Source organism: Amphiura filiformis, chromosome 2, assembly GCF_039555335.1.
Source record: "Amphiura filiformis chromosome 2, Afil_fr2py, whole genome shotgun sequence".
Taxonomy (NCBI): Eukaryota; Metazoa; Echinodermata; class Ophiuroidea; order Amphilepidida; family Amphiuridae; genus Amphiura; species Amphiura filiformis.
In genome coordinates, this window is record NC_092629.1 from 90,796,913 (window position 1) to 90,818,305 (window position 21,393).

A 21,393-nucleotide genomic window follows, 5' to 3' on the forward strand; every position below is an offset into this window, starting at 1 on the left:
ATGAATGTGTTTTGGCTTGATTAGTAATTCCAATGTTAGTACCGGTATATGAAACTATCAGATGTGTTTCCTTTGCAGTAGGAACTTTAATTCTTTCAGTGCCATTATCATGGCAGTTAATATCAAACTCTAACTAGCATTTGTTTACAGGCTCTATGTTTTGTTTAAGTAAATGATTGTTGAGGGATTTTCTTGTCTTCTGATGTTAGGGTTTTTTGTTTTATACTTATATCTTAGAGTATGTATCTTATTTTGTTTGATTAAAAACATCTTGCATTAAGTTTTATATTTGAATCCCAGTTCCTAATTTGTGTGGTTTAAAACATTAACAATTGGTGTTCTTGTATTTTACAGGGAAATAAAACATGGTTTAAGATTATGCGCAACACAAAAATAGCTTGCAAATGGAATAGGCCTATACATGAATGCGGGACATGAATTCATTTGTTTTCCCTACCTTTTTTGTTTGCTTATGAAGTTGGGGAAAATAGTATAAAAGCCTTTAAAAGTCTAGATTGTAAAAGAAGTGAAGGAACCTCCGAGTCCACTGGGTATTATACTGTGCGTGCGGCAGAACTAATGTGGTGCCACATTACATTTGATGTAGTATATATGTCATGGACTGTAACATTTGAGCTGTTTAAGGGGTCAATTGGTCAGGGTATACAAGTAATATTGTAAATCATTTCTATTGCACAACCTTATGCCCTACAACAAGTTAAAACTGCATTTCCAAAAGGTTTCAGTGTTAAATGAATTGGTCAGTGCATCGTGGTATGATAAATGTTTATAAATGTGTACAGTTAAATGGTACCAGTACATTTTATTGTTATCATGGTTATCACCCATTTGCTGTTTTCTGTAATCATGGTGATCTTGAATGAGAAATACTAGCTAGTACTAACAAGGTAAGACTGATCATAGTTTAATTAATTTAATTCTATTTAGTGATAGTTACAAGGACTATTCATGGGTATTGGAATAATTCTGGTAGACCCTGCGCACAAGTATAACCCTAACCCTAAGCAACCCCAATTATAACCCTAACCCTAATCCTCACCGTTTATAAACCTAACCCTAATCCTAACCCTAATTTAAATTTAAATTATAAGGGGTTGTCATTTTCTTTGGAAGGGGGTCATGAATATACTGGGGAGTGGGGGTCATAGAATTTTAGACCAGTTATAGGGGTTATAATTTTTCAACACCCAAAATAGGGGTATAGAATTATTAAGGGCTGGTGACTCAAACTTTTCGCGCGCTGTGCATGTATTCTTGCACACAATCTTTCATTATATAATGCAAATATTTTGCGCATATAGCGCGCCTTCTTTACACACACAATTAAATTTTAACGCACTCCACACAATTTCTTTGCTCTAAAGTTTTGATGCGCTCCTCGCCTTTGTTCCAGCAATGAATAATTTGTCCTGAGTCTGTGTAGGTGGGTGGGGGGGGTCATAAAAATTTTCGACCCAAGATAGGGGGGGTCTAAAAAAAATTGTGCCCGCGATAGGAGGGTCATAAAAATTTTTACTCCGGTCACCGACCCCCGTCGAAGAAAATGACATCCCCTTAACCAAACCCTAACCCTAACACAGGGTGCACAGGGTAAACCAGAATTATACCTGGGTAATAATAATAATTTCTATTCATGTTTTAGTCCAAGACACAATGTTTATCATCACCGTTCAACATCTTTATTAACCACTCCTGTTTACTAACTGCTCCTGTTTACTCTACTAGCTCCCGCTAGTTTTGAATACAATAAACACACTATCTGTGGTCATCTTGTGACTCCCTACATTTTGGTCATCAAAAGTATTATGCCCCCCCCCGTATTTTTCTTTCCGAAAATTTATGACCCCCTGTATATTTGGGATCCTCCTTCCAAAGAAAATGATAGCCCCTAAGGGGTATTTATGGGGCTCAAACTCAGTGACAACAAACCTCACAACCAGGGAACATTTTGCAGGGGTCATGTCAAATCTTAGAATTGCTGCATTTTCTGGCCATATGTAGGGGGTACGGAGCTCAAACTCAGTGACAATAAACTTGATGAGAAGAGTAACATTTTGGAATATTTTGCATGGATCAGGTCAAAGGTCAGCTGGGGTCAAATCCTCGAATTTCAATATCTGGACATCTGTAGGGGTACGGGGCTCAATCTCGGCGACAACCTCATGACCAGGGGAACATGTTGGAACATTTTGCAGGGGGCAGGTCAAAGGTCAGCTGGGGTCAAATCTTCGAATTTCAATATCTGGACATCTGTAAGGGGTACGGGGCTCAATCTCGGTGACAACCTCATGACCTGGGGAACATATTGGAACATTTTGCACGGGTCAGCTCAAAAGACATCATTCTGGGGCCAAATCTTAGATTTGCGTTATCTGGACATCTGTAAGAGGTACAGGGCTCAAACTCGGTGACAACTCATGACCAGGGGTGAATTATGGAACATCTTGCAGGGGTCTGGTCAAAGGTCATCTGGGTCAAATCTTAGAATTGCATTTTCTGGACATCTGTGAGGAGTACAGGACTCAAAACTCGGTGACAACAAACCTCATGACAGGGGAACAGTTTTGGAACATTTTGCAGGGGTCAGATACCTCCACAACACCAACATGCCCCAGCTAGGTTTGTGGTCTATGACCACCATTTGCCTCTAGTTATGTTTGGATTTCACTTGTCTTGGTGGGTTGGAGGGGTCACACCCCCTGGGTAATAGTGTTTGCTCTCCTGGCTCCTCCTGGCTAGCCTACCGGGACAATCTTTTATAATTTTTATTTGATGACATGCTTTGTATGTGTATTTTTGATGTATTTTAGCCAGGTGGCGATGTTACATTTTCCCAAATTCGACTCAAATTAAATGATGATATCTCTGCCAAGCAAGAAGTTCTTGTCATGCTTGTGGTCTCATTTTATTGCTAAATAAAATGCACTTTCAATCCTGTAAAAAGAATTCCGTTAGCCTTTTTAATACTGACACTGTGCTAAGTGTGCTTCATAGAATTCAGAATGGGCAGGGTGGCGGAGGTGGGGGATGTGGAGGTGGGGGATGTGGTACACACAAACTCTATGGGATTGATATGTTTAGTGCATTATCTGCTTATGTAAAGGCTGTAAATTGGATTTTAACTCCATTTAGCATCTAAAAGACTCATGACCTTACAGCTAAACAATTCTAATAATTGTTTTTAATTTTTATAACTTAGCAATGAAAAGTCAACACAAAACACACCAATTTTGGTATTTCTATTTGCTATGACAACTTGATCATTTTTTGACAATATTTTCTGTTTTGTTCATAAACTATTTAATAGAAAGTTAGAAACAACAACAAACTCAAACCAATTAAAGGAGTATTTCGTGATCCTAGCATCCTCTTTTTATGACATTTTCCAGTAGATATCCACGAAAAAAGCTTTTTCCCAAAATTTCAGTTGATTCCGATTTTGCGTTTGCGAGTTATGCATGATTATGTGTATTACACTGCTCCATAGGCAATGTGTTATAATTTCGTTCTGGTATACCAGAACGAAATTCAAATGTCACGATATCTTTGCTAAACAAGTTAATCTGCAAGAAATTTTGTGTACATAAACATTATGTAGTCAGAGGTTTCCAGTGATATAAAAATCTCAACTTTTTTGAGAAAAGTGGGGATGATGCTGTGGATCACGAAATGCCTTTTAATAAGTACCAGCCAGCTATGGCTGGCCGGTACAATAATGTGAAGGTCATTTTGGAGTCATAGGATCAAATTGCCATAGATTGTTGTAATTTTTGGCGCCCTCTACGGAGGCGCCAAAATATAGGCATGACTTTGTGATTCTTTGTGAAAAGCTTCTAATTTCACTCTTGCTAGATTGACTTCGCAATTGTTTTGCTAAAATTATGCCCAGCTCAGAAATAAAACCACAATTTGCTTGGATTTTATTTTATTATTGTTTTCTGATATGCACAGGATAAAATGGTGAGCGTATATTCTTTGTTTAAAATACAAAATTAGGATTTATAAAAACACCAAATAAATCCTGACCTTTGTATGGGTTCAACCAGTTTACCGTGTGCCTTAGAAACCCGATAGACGGTGACATTTGACCATACACTAGGATCCACAACATGCTCATCTATCATGGGAACAGTTCTTAAGCCCTAATACATTTGTAGGCCTACTTTCATCCTTTGAAAATTTGGGTACACAAACTCATACTCTGCAACTTGAGGTCAAATTTTGCACTATGATTATGTAATTGAGGTTATTGGACTATGCCATTGGGATGAGACTATTGTGGTCCATAGTGATAAGATTAATTAACGAGGACTCTACTGATGGCTTTTGTTTGCTAATTACCATAGAATCTATATAGCGGTTATTGCCAAAGTTGCAATATGGTGGCACAATTGGGCGGAAAACTGTATGCAAACAACACGGCATATTAATTATACATGTTCTACATTGTTGTATTTTAAAACACTGAAGACCAAAATTGACGTTATTGCCATGATTGGATCATGGAGGTAGTAAGCCTACTACAACTCTGGCGGAAATTCGTTGCCACACCAGGGCCACACCACTTTTGAGACACCAGCACGTTCTGGTGTTAAAAGCACGCAATCGAAGCTAAATATGGGATAGTTCCGTACTATTTTGTATAATAGTTGCAAATGCACATTCAGATTACACTTGCCCCTTCCCCACCCCCACCCCCATTTTCCAATGTTGGGAGACTGTAATGTAGAAATGATGACGATTTTGTCCAAATCAACATTGCAATAGGGGAGCGGGGAAGGATGTTGGCCAATTAACGCTCAGGTGTGGCAACATTTTTCGCCAAGGTTGTAGCTATACTACCTCCATGGGGATTTGCCATTTGGTCTAATGTCATTTGATCTAATATCCATTTCGTCTACATCCATTTCGTCTAATCCCATTTGGTCTATATCCACTACGTCCAATAATCATTTGGTCCTTTAACCGTTTGGTCCGATAACCATTTGGTCCGATAACCATTTAGTCTAATAACCAATAAGTCTAAAACCATTTAGTCTAACAACCATTTAGTCTAATACCCATTTGGTCTATAACCAATAGGTCTAATACCCATTTGGTCTAATACTCATTTGGTCTACAAATCGTTTAGTCGTACAAGCATTTAGTTTATTAATAAATAGACGAAATGGTATTAGACTAATTGGTTATTAGACCAAACGAGTATTAGACCTAACGTTTATTAGACCAAATGGGTATTAGACCAAATGGTTATTAAGGAAATATTAGACCAAATGGTTATTAGACTATATGGTTAGTAGACTTACTGGTTATTAGACCAAACAATATTAGACTAAATGGACATTAGACTACATGATTATTAGACTACGTGGCAATTAGCCTTTCTGGTAATAGACCAATTGAATATAGACTAAACGGGAATTAGACGAAATGGTATTGGACAAAATGGCAATAGACCACCTCCATGATTGGATTAAGTAAATAACTAAATCCTGTTATCTACCCAGCAATGTTTGCTTATCATAATAATTGTAACAAACTGTAGACAGAAAAGGCAAACAGACAGAAATTTAGAGTTTTAAATTAGAGAGTTGACAGGAAGTTGTAAGAGTTAAATTGTTATGGATATGATTGGTGTAAGAACGAAAAAGTTGAATGTCAGATCAAAGTCATCCGAGGTGAATTAAGTAATGTCAATCACAAATTGTTACAGGTCATTTGAGGTGGACTAAGTTTATATTTGGATTGTCAGAACACCTTCCCCAATCAGACACATTTCTCTTGTTTGGCTTGACTTTGCAAAGAGCGTCTAATTTCGGTCTTGCTAGATTTACTTCGCAACTGTTTTGCTTAAAAGTATGCCCAGCTTAGAAATAAAACCACAATTTGCTTGGATTTGATTTTATTATTGTTTTCTGATATGTTCGGGATAAAATGTTGTGCGTATATTCTTTGTTTAAAATACAAAATTAATGGACTTCTTTCTATGCTAATATTACATTATTGTTTTAAAGAGAAAAAAAAGTATCCAAACAGTTGGGCACCCATTCCTTTTTTAAAGGAATTTTTATTTAATATGCACTACAACCTTCGTCAGCAGAATGATCCAGTTCGTTGATCGATTTGAAGACGCTTGACTTGTGACGTCAGAACTGGATTGTAGACTCTTGCTAAGTTGTAGCGCACGTCCATATTCAGAGAAGGTTGGTTGGCCCGGATGTAGATGGTCCTCTTTCGAAGTACTGTGGTTCCCTGTCTAGGATCTGCACTTCCGCTAGGGGCACGTGGCGTCCTGGGGACTCTATTATGTATGTGCTGAGATACCTCGCATCTTTAGCTGTTTGTTGCACACTCGTCTATGTAGGAGTTGTAACACACTGACAGTGCATCTTTAGCTGTTTGTTGCACGCTCCTCTATGTAGGAGTTGTGACATACGGTGCATCGTTAGCTGCTTGTTGCACACCCGTCTACGTAGGAGTTGTGACATACGGTGCATCTTTAGTTCTTTGTTGCACACCCGTCTATAGGAGTTGTGACATATGGTGCATCTTTATCTGTCTGTTGCACACTTGTCTACGTAGGAGTTGTGACATACAGTGCATCGTCAGCTGTTTGTTGCACACTTGTCTATGTAGGAGTTGTGACATACAGTGTATCTTTAGCTGTTTGTTGCACACCCGTCTATGTAGGAGTTGTGACATACAGTGCATCGTTAGCTGTTTGTTGCACACACGTCTATGTAGGAGTTGTGACATACGGTGCATCGTTAGCTGTTTGTTGCACACTCGTCTATATAGGAGTTGTGACCTACGGTGCATCGCACACTCTACCACATAGGAGTTGTGGCATACGGTGCATCTGTATATGTTTGTTGAACACTCGTCTAAGTAGGAGTTGTGACATACAGTGCATCGTCAGCTGTTTGTTGCACACTCGTCTATGTAGGAGTTGTGACATACGGGGCATCTTTAGCTGTTTGTTGCACACTCGTCTATATAAGAGTTGTGACATACAGTGCATCGTTAAATGTTTGTTGCACACTTGTTTATGTAGGAGTTGTGACATGTTATTTTTGCCATAAAATGTAAATGTAAACAGTTTGATAATAATTTACCACACAAATAGCAATCAGGTGACCAATACAGTGTGTTACTCTCTTTCTGTACGGGTGCGGGTCATGGGTAATCACCAAGGACATGGAAAACAAGATCAATGCCTTTGCGACATTTTGCTACAGAGTCATGTTAAACATCAAGCAGGTGGACCGGATTCCAAATGAAACCATCTACAATCTGACCAACAACACTGGTTGCCAGAGTCAAGATTCATCCACTCAAATTTCTCGGCCATAAACTGCGTCTTGAAGACGATGAGCCTGTGAAAGAATATGCCCCTTATATTCCATCGCATGGGAAGAGGAAACCAGGACCACCGTGCACACTGTACTTACAGTATGTCCAGCACCTCCTGGGAGATACTGAAGGGATACTGCAGCCAAACAAAATTGTTCTGCTTGCCCAAGATCGCAATAGCAGCCGACTGATGATAATGAACAAGCTGGTATCTGTGAAGAACACAGACTTCCAGGAGTCTTTACAAGATATTGCAAATTCTGTTGATTGGAGTGTACTCAGTGGTGTCAACCAGTGGTGGCACCTTTTCACTTTTCTTATCTTTGTAATGAGTCCCTGGATTAATGAATTCGAAAATTCCTAGGCCTATTTAAATCTTTAAAGTTCTTTATAGAACTTTTCGAGATTTTTTTATTACTTAAACATGGCTTAGGGTACAATATACGGGACAAAAAAGGTTCTAAGTTGCACTTTTTTAGTGTGGTGGCACTGGAAATTGTTGTATTCATGCGGATATGAATAGTATTGGATTTAATGCTGTTTGTTTTAATAAGTTTAGCGCTATGAACATTAATGATCTCATAGTAAAGTGAATCATACTGATTTTACTCCCAAGCCAAGTAGTCATGTGAGAATCAGCAAAGCACTATAAGACTCATTTGTATTGGTTTATGGCGATACAAGTTTGAGCTCTGGCGCACTCCCTATTTAGCACTATAAGACTCCTGTGTATTGGTTTATGGTGATGCAAGTTTGAGCCCTGGCACACTCCCTGTTTGTTCTCATGAATGATTGAACTTGAAATTCCCCTGTGCAAGAAACTAGCTGCTTCTTGTCTTGGTTACCCGTATGGGAACTTGGGGAGTTAATACTGGCTGTGATGGTTATTCTGGATGTAAGCTGACTAGGGTACTGTGCCTAAATAGAGATGTGACTCTAACCCATGTGACTCTTTATATTGTGCACATCTGACACCTGGCAGCTATTGCTGGTAAGGCGTTCTCTCTTTTTAGTGCCAAGGCGTGCTCACCAAGTCTTGATGAATGACTCCCATGTACAGCCAAAAAAGTGCCCAATACTGGATATTTGGGTACTTTTACAAAAGGAAAATATTTCTGTTTACATATAAAATAAAAAATACCAGGCTCTTTGTTCAAAAGTTGATTTGTTGCTTTTTGACATGGTTCCGCTTCAGTATATCATCAGTATTTAACATACACCAATAGGTGTGGAGTAGGGAATGTGTAATGTTTAGCATTAAAATATTGTGTCCCACCTTATTGTTTACTCAAAAATGTCATGTCCCTAAATTCTTTATTTCCCCTTTAAAAATTGTACTACTCTCGTTTTGCTTGGAAAAAAAACATGTCCCTAAATTACTCTTCCCCCGTGTAAAACTTTCTTAATAAACGCCACTGCTTTTATAAATGCCCCACCCATAATTGCTGTAGAATTTCCATTTAAAGAACAATTTTTGTATGAATAATCATCGTTAGGATTTTTGGACCATACAAAATGGCTTCTATACATTTCATTCAACCCTAAAGGCCTGCATCTACCACAGAGCCTGCTGTGCAGTGTTGTCAAAACTTTTCAGTGCCAAGGTGTGGCCAATTGGCTCTTAATCACCAGGCCGCCGTGAACGACTCCCAAAGTAGTCCGATTTTAAGGGTTCCAAAAAAGTGCCCAATACTGGATATTTGGGTGCTTTTACCAAAATTTAGATTGTAAATCACCCAATTGGGTAAAAAGCAGGAAGTTACTAACTGATTAATAAATGGTCACAAAATCCATATTTATTGCAATTTGGAGCGTCAGAGACTGAAAACCTTTAAAATTTAAAATGAAAATATGTCAAATTACTGCAGCAGCCTAACACTGGCAAAATAACACAATTACAGGCATTAGCAGGATAGTTTGTAGGCACCGGCTAGTGATCGAAAAGTAGCCCAATTGTGCACCTAAGGCGCGGCATTGGCATCACTAAGCCAGAGGTATGTATTATAACTCAACCAGGTGGATTGTGCTGATAAAATAGGTCACATTTTTGATATAGACGAATCAAAATCCACGCATTCCTACACCTGACTAGCAGCCTTTAGTTGGGTACCCGTCGGCTACAATGCACCCAAAATGTGAAATGATTCGGCCTTGGCGGAAAGTTTAAACTGCATTACATCACCCGTTTTACAAGTTCCGCGAAAACACAGGGAGAATGATTAAAGTTTACAACACAATAGGCCCTACAGTTCCCTTCGGCAAAACACACAGCTTCTACATGGTCTATTCGCTGTTGAAGTGACATAATAATCGGATTTTAAACTACACGCGGTATCAAAAGCTACAAATGGATGTACATGCGAACAAAAGGATTATGTATGAATAGATGCGACGGGATTACCTGCGGAATTATCTCTATTGTATTATTCTATTAACCCTCCTCGTCCTTGCATCTTCTCTAGGTGTTAGGCGGCTTTTATTTGCACAATTGGGCACTCAAAACACCAGGTTGGTGCTAGCGGCTACCCAAAGATGGCCAACCAAATCCTGACCATGACTTGGCTCGTTGGATTCGTCTATAAGGTGGACGTTTGATCCACATGACCTTATTTGAACTCTGTAAAGGTGAAAGGTTTATTTGCGGTCTGTGTGGCCCTCAATATATTCTTATAACACACCATGCATCGTAAATAATCACATTGGGGAATTAGTTGGTTTGGTTGATGGCAGTTATAGGGCCTTCTTTGCAGCCCCTCAATATATTCTTATAACACACCATGCATCGTAAATAATCACATTGGGGAATTAGTTGGTTTGGTTGATGGCAGTTAAAGGGCCTTCTTTGCAGCCCCTCAATATATTCTTATAACACACCATGCATCATAAATACTCACATTGGGGAATTAGTTGGTTTGGTTGATGGCAGTTAAATGGCCTTCTTTGCAGCCCCTCAATATATTGTATATTCTTATAACACACCATGCATCATAAATACTCACATTGGGGAATTAGTTGGGTTGGTTGATGGCAGTTATAGGGCCTTCTTTGCAGCCCCTCAATATATTCTTATAACACACCATGCATCATAAATATTCACATTGGGGAATTAGTTGGTTTGGTTGATGGCAGTTAAAGGGCCTTCTTTGCAGCCCCTCAATATATTCTTATAACACACCGTGCATCATAAATACTCACATTGGGGAATTAGTTGGTTTGGTTGATGGCAGTTAAATGGCCTTCTTTGCAGCCCCTCAATATATTCTATATTCTTATAACACACCATGCATCATAAATACTCACATTGGGGAATTAGTTGGTTTGGTTGATGGCAGTTAAAGGGCCTTCTTTGCAGCCCCTCAATATATTCTATATTCTTATAACACACCATGCATCATAAATCGTGTAAATACTCACATTGGGGAATTAGTTGGGTTGGTTGATGGCAGTTAAAGGGCCTTCTTTGCAGCCCCTCAATAAATTTTATATTCTTATAACACATCATGCATCATAAATACTCACATTGGGGAATTAGTTGGTTTGGTTGATGGCAGTTAAAGGGCCTTCTTTGCAGCCCCTCAATATATTCTATATTCTTATAACACATCATGCATCATAAATACTCACATTGGGGAATTAGTTGGTTTGGTTGATGGCAGTTAAATGGCCTTCTTTGCAGCCCCTCAATATATTCTATATTCTTATAACACACCATGCATCATAAATACTCACATTGGGGAATTAGTTGGGTTGGTTTTGGTGTAAGCCTGTTCTATTCTTGCTGTGTAACAACCTACAGAATGCATTAAACTCACATTGGGGAATTAGTTGGGTTGGTTTTTTCGTCAGCGACAACTAACGGCAGCACACGGTGAGTGGCGGTAAATTCAAAATTGCAATTCGCAGCTTAACGTCGCTTGCCGTTCACCCCTATTCGTCATAGTGTGACCGGGCCATAAGCCTGTTCTATTCTTGCTGTGTAACAACCTACAGAATGCATTAAACGTGTTAAATGGAGAAACTTGTAGAATGTAGAAAGGATTGGCAAACTTACACCGACAGACAGACAGACAGACAGATAGACAGGGACAGAAAGACATTGAGATGGTGTGAAGGAGAGAAAAGAGGGGTATTGGGAAATGGAGGGAGGAATGAGGGTAGAAGATGGAGATAGATGGGGTGACTGCATAATGAAATAAATTTGATGATCATGATTTGGTTATATTGCTGATGATGACATGATGTTGAGTATGATGGTGGTGTGGTGGTAAATAAATAAATTTATTTATTAATAATTAATAATTAATAGATAAAGATGATCACATAAATTAGCATATTAATTGAATAAGGTCATATTAATTAAATAAGCATTACGCAAAGCGCAACTGGAGTAAGTTCTGCGTGCAATACCTTTTAATCATTCAATCCATGATGCTATGCGTCTTCGCCAATTTAAACCGAACAATGTATTGGCACTGGAGGGGAGTTGGGAGATTAATTATTTTGTTCCATTGGCAGCATTGCAAGAACTTTTCAAAAACTATGACATGAGAATATCCAGTTTCACTTATATGGTAATTATTATTACGCACCCTTCGGATCACTTACTTAAAGTTGGACTTAACCACAGAATTATGGATAACGTTTTAGTCTTATAACTGCTAAATTGTTGCTCTAAAGTGTATAAAAGTACACATATTATTAAGTAAAAGTAAAAATCATAAAAATGGCATTTTTTTGACCCAAACATTTGTGTCAACTTAAAGCCACATCATAACTTTTCCTGAGGAGGACGCCCTCAATATTTTTTGAAATTCTGTTTTTTACACAATTGTATTGTACTTTATTAAACTAACATCAGGCAAAAATTGGGATTTTAGGTGCTGTAGATTTATCTGAGATTTTTACTAAAGCGCTGGAACTGATGTTTAATTATCACGATGAAAATATTAATAGAACGCATATGCGACATGTTCGTAACACAGTACATGTACATACATGGCATCCAGGACTGTCATACATACATCAAAGGATTGTATAGCATGACCAACGGACCATTGGCGTCATTGGCACTGGTAGTAAATTCCAAGTTTCTTTGCTTTACCACAGCTGGTCAGCTCAAAATTTAAAAGGGGGCATAACTGACATCAAAAGCTAACATTTTATGAAAAAGAAATAATTTTTACAATTTTATTATTGAAATGTTACAATAAAAATTTTAATTTTTCTCTCTTAAAATCGCTTTTTTGTTATAGAAGTGAAAGTTGACAGCAAAAAATAACCCGCATTATGCAAATATCCAGATTCCTTCCATTTTTACAACTCATGGTCGTATATGATACACTTGCTGCACACATTTTACAAAAGTGCGAGTAACGTTTGGGGGGAGTTTAATCAACACAAATGACTATATGGGTATGCTCCATGGAAATATGCCTGCCTTCGAAAGACCCCTGAATTTTACCAATACAGAGCACCGAAAGAGCCTTGATTTGGACAATTTTAGCTCTAAAGACCCCTAAATGGCTCATTCTGCATATTTCTGTTATATTTTCAGCCAAAATATCAAGAAAGACCCTTAATTTTGATTGTAAGCATTTCCAAATCAAATGACCCCTCCCTCCCTTTACGTGCACGCTGTCAAAAGCTCTCAAATACCACCACCTCCAAATTCCGGAGGAGCACACCCACCCAAAAATTTGTGATGTGACCCCAGTACACCCCCCCCCCGGCCCGCTGTTTCCTCCAGCTGTCTTGGGCCATGTGATTTTTCCCTAAAAAAAGGACGATAAAAAGTGTACAAAAGTGGGAGATAATATGGACTTCAACTGGCTCATTGCTGCTGAATGAGTTTTGAGCACATTGGTATATTGCTTGATTAACTACAAACATAGTAAGAGAATAGCTCTAGTAGGAGACATGGCTATACTACTATACTACTACATATACCCCATAATACAACTACATTTCATGTACATATCCTTAAAACTTTTGAATTCATGCTTTTTTCAAGTTTTTCAGCTTTGACAGCTAGTTGCCATGGCAATTGCCATGGGCATGAAAGTAAGTTTTAAAAACACACTGGTCAACATGTCATCATAACCAGCTGGACTTGGGTCACCATTAAGCCCGCCAGCAATTCCACTATTTTTATCAATGGCATTACATTCATGCCACTGGCCAGCCCAGCTGGCCTTCAGAGCACCAGGAATGTGTTGACATGCCAAAGGTCAAACATCAGCAGGTTTCGAGGTATATAAGATCAAATTATGAAATCCAATATCGGAAACTGAAACAAGTGGAACAAAATTTATTACCCTCGGTAATTTTGCGTCAAGTTCTTTAAGGATCCGTCCATGAAATGATCCATAATCCATGATATGTAGTAAGAGAACATATTTGAGGTACTAACTGTGTAAAATATCCAATTTCTCCTGAGATAAAAAAGGACTTAGGTTAAGAGCAACCTTAAGTGCCCATGGTACTTGTCACTCCCAACCGAAGTGCAATTAAAACCTTAATATAGCTCAGTAAGGACACTAGGAAAAACAATCAGACGGACCAGTGTATACTATAAATTATTTACAAGTAATTTAATTAATAATAATAATAATAATTCATTGAGTTTTTCTCCATCAATAAAAAAAACCAATACAGAGTTAACCAGAAAACTGGTTACCGGATGATATAACCTTATGCTTATGATCTAATTGAATCACACTGATTTCCTAATACAATTTGTTATGAAAATGGACTAAGTCCACAATGACCTGGATTAATTAATTACTTCACGAACATTTCAAAATTTGTCAAAGTACAAACACTTTTGATTCCAAAATTCAAATTACAAAATGTTTTCAAAGTACAAATAGGATCTTTGTTGAATAATAATCAACTATAAAATATTACAAGTCCAAATATGAATGTTGATGACAATCAATCTCAGAAATATTCTAAGTCCAAACGTGAATTTTGATGAAAAATTGATCTCAGAAATATTCTAAGTCCAAACGTGAATTTTGATGAAAAATTGATCTCAGAAATATTCTAAGTCCAAACGTGAATTTTGATGAAAAATTGTAAACACCAAGATTATTGTTTTTAAATACTTTTCCTTCCTTAGTGTACTACATTTTTAACAATTTTGATATAAACCCCAAACTTAATTTACTTGTGCACATTCGCGATAATTAGCGATGGATTTCGAAGAATCTTTTATAATTTTATAAATACCATGCAGGCGAATACAGCGTATGAAAATGCATTGAAGCGATGACTTGAATAATCGTTGTAGTTACGGCGAAATACAGTTCATAAAATTGTAGCGAAGAGTTCTGATGTGAAATGTTGAGTTGACCTAGTTGACCCTCATGTAGACTTGACTTTGACCCCAGTTGTTTCCGGTTTTCCAAACTCAGGATAATCAGATAATTACAGGAACAAAACGGTGGACTACAGATTGAAAAATACAAGACCGAAAACATACTAAATTTCTGTAGGCCTTCTTTTGATTTATACATATTTTTAATTTAAAACATAAACATGGACTGAAAAGTTTTCTGATAAAACTTTCAGAATTATGCCGATATTTTCCCGGCAATTTATTTACTTTCTTTTTAAACAAAAACATTATCAAAATCATATTTATAATAACCTTTTACAACCTTTCAAAATCAATTGCACTTTCGTTGTGCTAGTTTTTGATGCTTAATTTTGTTTCAAAAGGCGACCTTTAATTTCTCAACAATTCCTTTTTAGAAATTATATTTCTACAGATGTTTGGTCATTTTCTTTTTGTTATGACCGTCCAAAATAGATTTTGACCTTTATGGTCATTTTAATAAAAACCACTCTTAAAATGAACTTCATTCTTTTTGTAGTTAACCTCCAAAATTATGTCACACCCTTAATTTGCATCTAATTTGCATATTTATAATCCTCATGCTACACTTGCATTTATATGCGACAAAATGTCTGAAAACCACACTTTACATAATAACATTTTTCATAAAATTAAATTTTACTTACATTGGATCCAAACAAAAAAAAATGGTGACTTGAACGACTTCCCCTCACACGGTGGTCAATTTCTCGGTACTGCCATCATCAAACACAGATGCAAGACCTAGACGGCACCCCTTGAGCTCGCAACCACATAATTACATTCGTACCAATACCTTTATTGGAACCGTTATTTATGTACATACTCTCGTATAATTTGCTTGGATGCAATTATAGTATGTATTAGTGGCCTTTTACGCGACTCATTGAAATCAAACCCGATTATTCGGGGAGGTGGTATAGATTGAAAACCACGTCTTTCCTCGTTGGATGTTAATGATCAAGTGACCCCAGTCATCCACGCGCTATCATTCAGCGGGATTCGAAACCTCGGCCTTTCCCGTACAAAACTAAACAATTGGTATTCGCATCCGAACATCTACTTTTTATTGTTCTGAAGTTTTCCCGATCGCCGTTTCGTTGCTCCGATTTCGCTTTTGACTGAACACGGTCAATAGGCATTGAATCTTTACAACTCTTGGACGCATAGCACAAAATCGAGGGAACTATTATTTAATGGCTAAATATTTTCACGAAACTCAAATCTGACGTGACAATTAACTTCCCCCTTAAGATAAATGTATGTAATACATTTAATCACCATTTAGGAAGATTGGAGTCAGTTCCTCATTTTATATACGCGATTTTGCCTTGCGCCACGCACAAAATTTTTATTTTATTTTTTCAAAATTTGCTTACGCTTCAACCCTATAATTGAAGTACTAAACAATCCTATAAATTCATAATTTACTAGTTTTGTGGCCTAAACACAATTGCCTATCTGTTTTGGCCTACTATGTACATTGCTTACTCACCTTAAGCTTCTCCTATACTCCTCTGCTTATTATGTGTCCAATTCCACCGTTATTTTAAATATATTTACACAAAAATACCTACACATATCTTGATTCCTTTCACCGGACTGCTGCTCAAAGTGTCAACATCGATATCGGTGATGCGGCTCATGTAGTCAGCTCCTACATTCTTAGTTCCTTTGATCACCTCCAGCCTGTACCTATAAGGTTGGAGTGCGAGAGCCCACCGCATAATCCTTCCGTTGGCAACTTTTGACTTTCTCAAGCAGGACAGTGGTTGGTGATCGGTTTCGATCACAAATTCGCGGCCATATAAAAATGCTTGGAAGCGTAGAATAGCCCAAATAATGGCTAAACATTCTTTTTCCATCACGGAATACGCTCTTTGACATTTGGTTAGCTTCTTGCTGATGTAGGCTACTGGAAATTTCTCACCAGCGTGTTCTTGAAGCAATACTGCCCCTATGCCTTTATCTGACGCATCACTACGAAGAATGAATGTCTTCTGTAAGTGCGGCAAATGCAGTATTGGTGAGCTTGCCAGCTTACACTTCAGCGCTTTGAAAGCTTCTTCTTGAGGATTTCCCCATCTAATTTTGTTAGGTTCTCCTTTCTTGGTGCAATCTGTCAATGGGCATGCTATGGCTGAGAAGTCTGGTATGAACTTCCTGTAATATCCCGCCAGTCCCAAGAAGGATCTGAGTTGAGTCTTGGTCTCTGGCCTGACAGCATTCTGGATTGCTTCGACCTTGTCCGGTTTTGGCTTCATGACTCCTCGTCCAACCATATGGCCTAAGAATTCCAATTCACTGAAACCAATGAAGCATTTTGACGGACGTGCTGTAAGATTTGCTCTTCTCAGTCTTCGGAATATTTCCTTTACTATCTTGATGTGTTCATCCCATGTTTGTGTGTGAATGAGAATATCATCAATGTAGTTGTGGACTTTTTGCAGTCCTTGCAGTAAGATTCTCATCACTCGGCTAAATGTTGCCGCGCTGTTTACTAACCCGAACGGCATGACTTCAAATTTATACAACCCGTTATGAGTCACGAAAGTAGCATACTTCTTGGACTTTTCTTCCATAGGAATCTGCCAGTATCCTTTTGACAGGTCTATCTTCGAAAAGTAGTGATCTTCTGCAATTTGTGAGAAGATCTCTTCCTGATCTGCAACAGGTTCTGCATCAAATTCTGTCTTAGCATTAAGCCGTCTTGTGTCACAACATACTCTGTATGTTCCATCAGGTTTCACTACCATAGTGAGTGGACAAGCATATGGACTTGTACTCTTGCTGATGATACCCATACTCAACATCATGTCGACTTCCTTCTGTACATCTTTCCTTAATGCATGAGGAATTGGATATGGTTTACATCTGACTGGTTCATCATCTGTCAACTGAATCACATGTTCTCCAAGATTGGTTCTTCCAGGGATATCTGTGAGAACATCTTTGAAGTTACCTAATATCCTTTTAACTTCCTTTTGTTGAGAGTCATCTAGTTCAGGACTCATTTTAACATCCTTTTCCGTTTCTTTCGGTGTCAGAGGTGGTAGATGCAGCAGCTCCTCATTAGTCATGCTAAAAGGTTCATGTGCAGCAACCTCATCATCTTTCTCCTCTTCTATGACTGCTGTTGCTATCACTGAAAGTGCTCCCAGTTTCTCCTCTGATTCTGGAATGTCTTGCTCTCGTCGATAATACCTTTTCAACAAGTTCGCATGGAATGTTTGTTTCCTGCTTCCCATGTCTATTTGGTAGTTCATGACACTCAGTTTCTTTGTGATCTTGAAAGGACCTTTCCACTGCATCAACAATTTGTTGTGATCAGTGGGTAGTAGAAGAAGGACTTCATCTCCCTCCTTGAACGATCTCAGTCTAGCTTTCTTGTTGTATTGATGACGATACTTTTCTTTGGATTTACGCAACTCTTCCCGAGCTAGTTGACATGTTTTCTCCAATCTATCTTGAAGATCAATGATGTACTGGTAAGTGGTTTTGGTTTCACTCTCATTACTTTGGTCTGTCCACAGTTCTCTAAGAATTGCCATTGGTCCTCTAACGTCTCGTCCATATAATAGCTCGAATGGTGAAAATGCTGTGCTCGACTGAGAGTTTCACGATAGGCGAATAGTAATGGTGAAATGTATCTGTCCCAATCCTTCGGTCTTTCTTCACACATTTTCTTCAAACCGGACTTCAGGACGCCATTGTACCTTTCTACTAATCCATTACACATTGCATGATATGGCGTTGTGGTGAGAGACTTAATGGATAATAATCTGTTTACTTCTTGCATGACTCTAGAAGTAAATTGACTTCCTCTGTCTGTGAGAACTTGTTTTGGAATACCAAGCCTACTGTACATGTCAAGTAATGCCTCAGCTACCACTTCAGTTTCAATGGATTTGAGTGGAATAGCCTCGGGATATCTCGTGGCATAATCTACGAGTACGAGAATATATCGGTGACCTCTATCTGTTACAGGTTTGATAGGGCCTACAAGGTCAACGGCTACACGCTCAAAGGAGTGTCTATTATAGGCATGTCGCCTAATGGCACTCTACTTACTCTTCCCTTAGGTATAGTTCTTTGACACATGTCACATGATTGGCAATATCTACGAATGCCGGCTCCAAGACCTGGCCAATAAAAGTTTGTCATTACCTTTTGACTAGTCTTTTTAGCTCCTTGATGTCCTCCTAAAATAGACTCATGTGCTATTTGGAGTACATGTCTTCTATATGTTAGTGGCACAACAACTTGACGGAATACATTTCCATATTCTACTTTTGGTGAAGTAAATTCGCGGTATAAGATACCCTTATCTAAGATATACTTGGTTTTACTACCATTTTTACCTTCTTTTACTTCGCCCGTTGCCGCCATTTCTCTTGGTTTAGATAATGTTGGATCCTCAAGCTGTTTTTTCTTCAGTAGTTCAGCTGTTACTATCTCTTCATTTGCTGGAGTAGTAATCAACGGCTTTATTTGTTTTACCTTATTTAGGCGTTGGCTTCTCGTTTCTACCAGTGCGACTTTATTTTGGTGTTTGTCAGCTTTCTCATCTGGTTTCACATCATTGACTTGTTCAACAATGTCTACTGGTACCTTTGGTTCAATATAGGAACCTGATTGATGAACTTCTTTCTCTGTAACAACTTGAACTTGTATTTTAGGTTTACCTGATTTCTTCTCTCTATCTTCTGTCTTATCTGTACTGTCAGTATGTCTGGTAGTCTTCTTGATCAGAGGACACTTACCTGAAGGTATTATATTCTTTATGTCCCTCTGTTTGATCTTCTCTTCTAATTTCCACGTTACATCTGGATCAGCTGGTTCACGGACTCCTTCTGTTTCTCCAAGTACTAGTGGGTATACTGGGTTTTCAACAACATATGCTAACACCTTACCAACAAAATATGGAGTATCGATCTCGATTTATGCTATGGGAAAACGTCTTACCGTTCTGTCTATAAGTAAAACTGTTTTTACTTTACCTGTGAACTGTGACTCCTTCACCAGACTCTTCTTTATCACCACACCATCACAACCTGAATCACGTAGAAGTTTGACTTGTCGTTTTCCAACTAGTCCATCTACAACATACCTTTCACTTTTTGGTTGAGGGTGGCATGCAGCTGTCATTGCGGGTAATTCCTGGCCATTCTCAATACTATATACATTGTGTCCAGGAAACATGTTACTTTGATCTGCTGTCATCATGAGAAATGCAACTACGCCACAACTATCTGTACTGTTAGACTCTTCTTTCTCACCTTGTCCAAATAGGGCATTTTTTAAAGTGTTGCCTCTTATAACAGTCTCGAGCAATGTGATTCGACCTTCCACATATGTAACAACCCGATCCTCTTGGTTTAGGTCGATCTTTGCCTTGTCTATATTGATTTGACTTACCACCTGAAGTTTCACCTGTTTTAGATCCTACGGTACTATAAGGTTTTTTGACAAAAGGCTGTTTTGTATTCTTACCTTTCTGTGCACCAGAAGGACCACACCAACTATGATGAGCTTTTAAGTAGTGGTCAGCAAGTTCAGATACTGTCTCAATATCTTTGGGTTCCCTTTCTCGAATGAACATTGCCATGTCTTTGGGTATACTATGAAGGAATTGATCCCGAACTATGAAATCAATGAATCCTACCTTTGAATTTTCACAGATTGAAAGATCTCTCCAACGGTCAAAATACTTGATAATACGCGCTGCGTATTGCACACCAGATTCCCCTTCTTCCGGTTTACAATTCTTGAATTTCTTTCTGAAACCCTCTTCATTCAATTCATATCTATTCAAGATAGCCAGTTTCAAAACGTCATAATCGCTGGCTTGAGTTTCACTCATTGAATAATATACTTCAAGACTTTTACCCGTTAGTAAAGCACTCAAGTTGACTGCCCAATGTTCCTTTCGCCATTCCTGAACAGTTGCATATCTTTCAAATCTATTTAAGTATGCATCTATATTGTCTTTGTTTTCATCAAAACATGGTAACCTTGGGACTTTGGCTTTAGCTCTATGGGTTTGGACACTTTGGGAATCATTAAATTCTCCACGACGTGTTTTAGACTCTTCAAGCTGCATTTGTTTATCAAATGACTGTTGCTCCCGTGAGAACTTATTATCAGCTTCTTGTTGTCTAAATTTATGTTCATCAATTTTGCGTTTATGCTCCTCTTCTTTACGTCTTTCAGCTGCTTCTGCTTGTTCCCGAAGAAATTCGCGCTCGGCTTCAGCTTTTTCGCGCTCAAAAGCCATTTCCTTTTCGCGTCTTTCTTTTTCAGCTTCGCGTTCTGAGGCACGAATTTCGCGTTCTTCATCGTTGTTTTCTTAATTCCGCCCTTTCATCTTTTATAAAAACTAACAGATCTTGACCCGTTAATCCGATCTCTTTACCCTGCGCAGTGATTGTTTCAATCTCCATGGCACTAACCTTCGCCATAGCGAGTTATTCAGTTATAAAGCAGATGTTTGAGATGTAAATACCACGCGTATTTTAACGAACACAACAATGATTTGAATAATCAAACACGAAATTTTTGCGGGAAATTTGGACCTTAAATTGAACCACAAGAAATTATGTTCCAATAAATGTATGACACACAATGAAATTAATCAATGC

At 38.2% G+C, this 21,393-nt stretch overlaps 1 protein-coding gene across 1 annotated transcript; it reads right to left on the reverse strand.

Annotated features, from left to right (window-relative positions):
- Positions 1-16,311: 16,311 nt before the first annotated feature.
- LOC140144595 (uncharacterized) lies at positions 16,312-21,029 on the reverse strand. Its single transcript, XM_072166414.1, is given in 3 exon segments — positions 16,312-18,360; positions 18,824-20,031; positions 20,246-21,029. Coding segments are annotated over 3 exon segments (4,041 nt in total).
- Between the last annotated feature and the right edge of the window lie 364 nt (positions 21,030-21,393).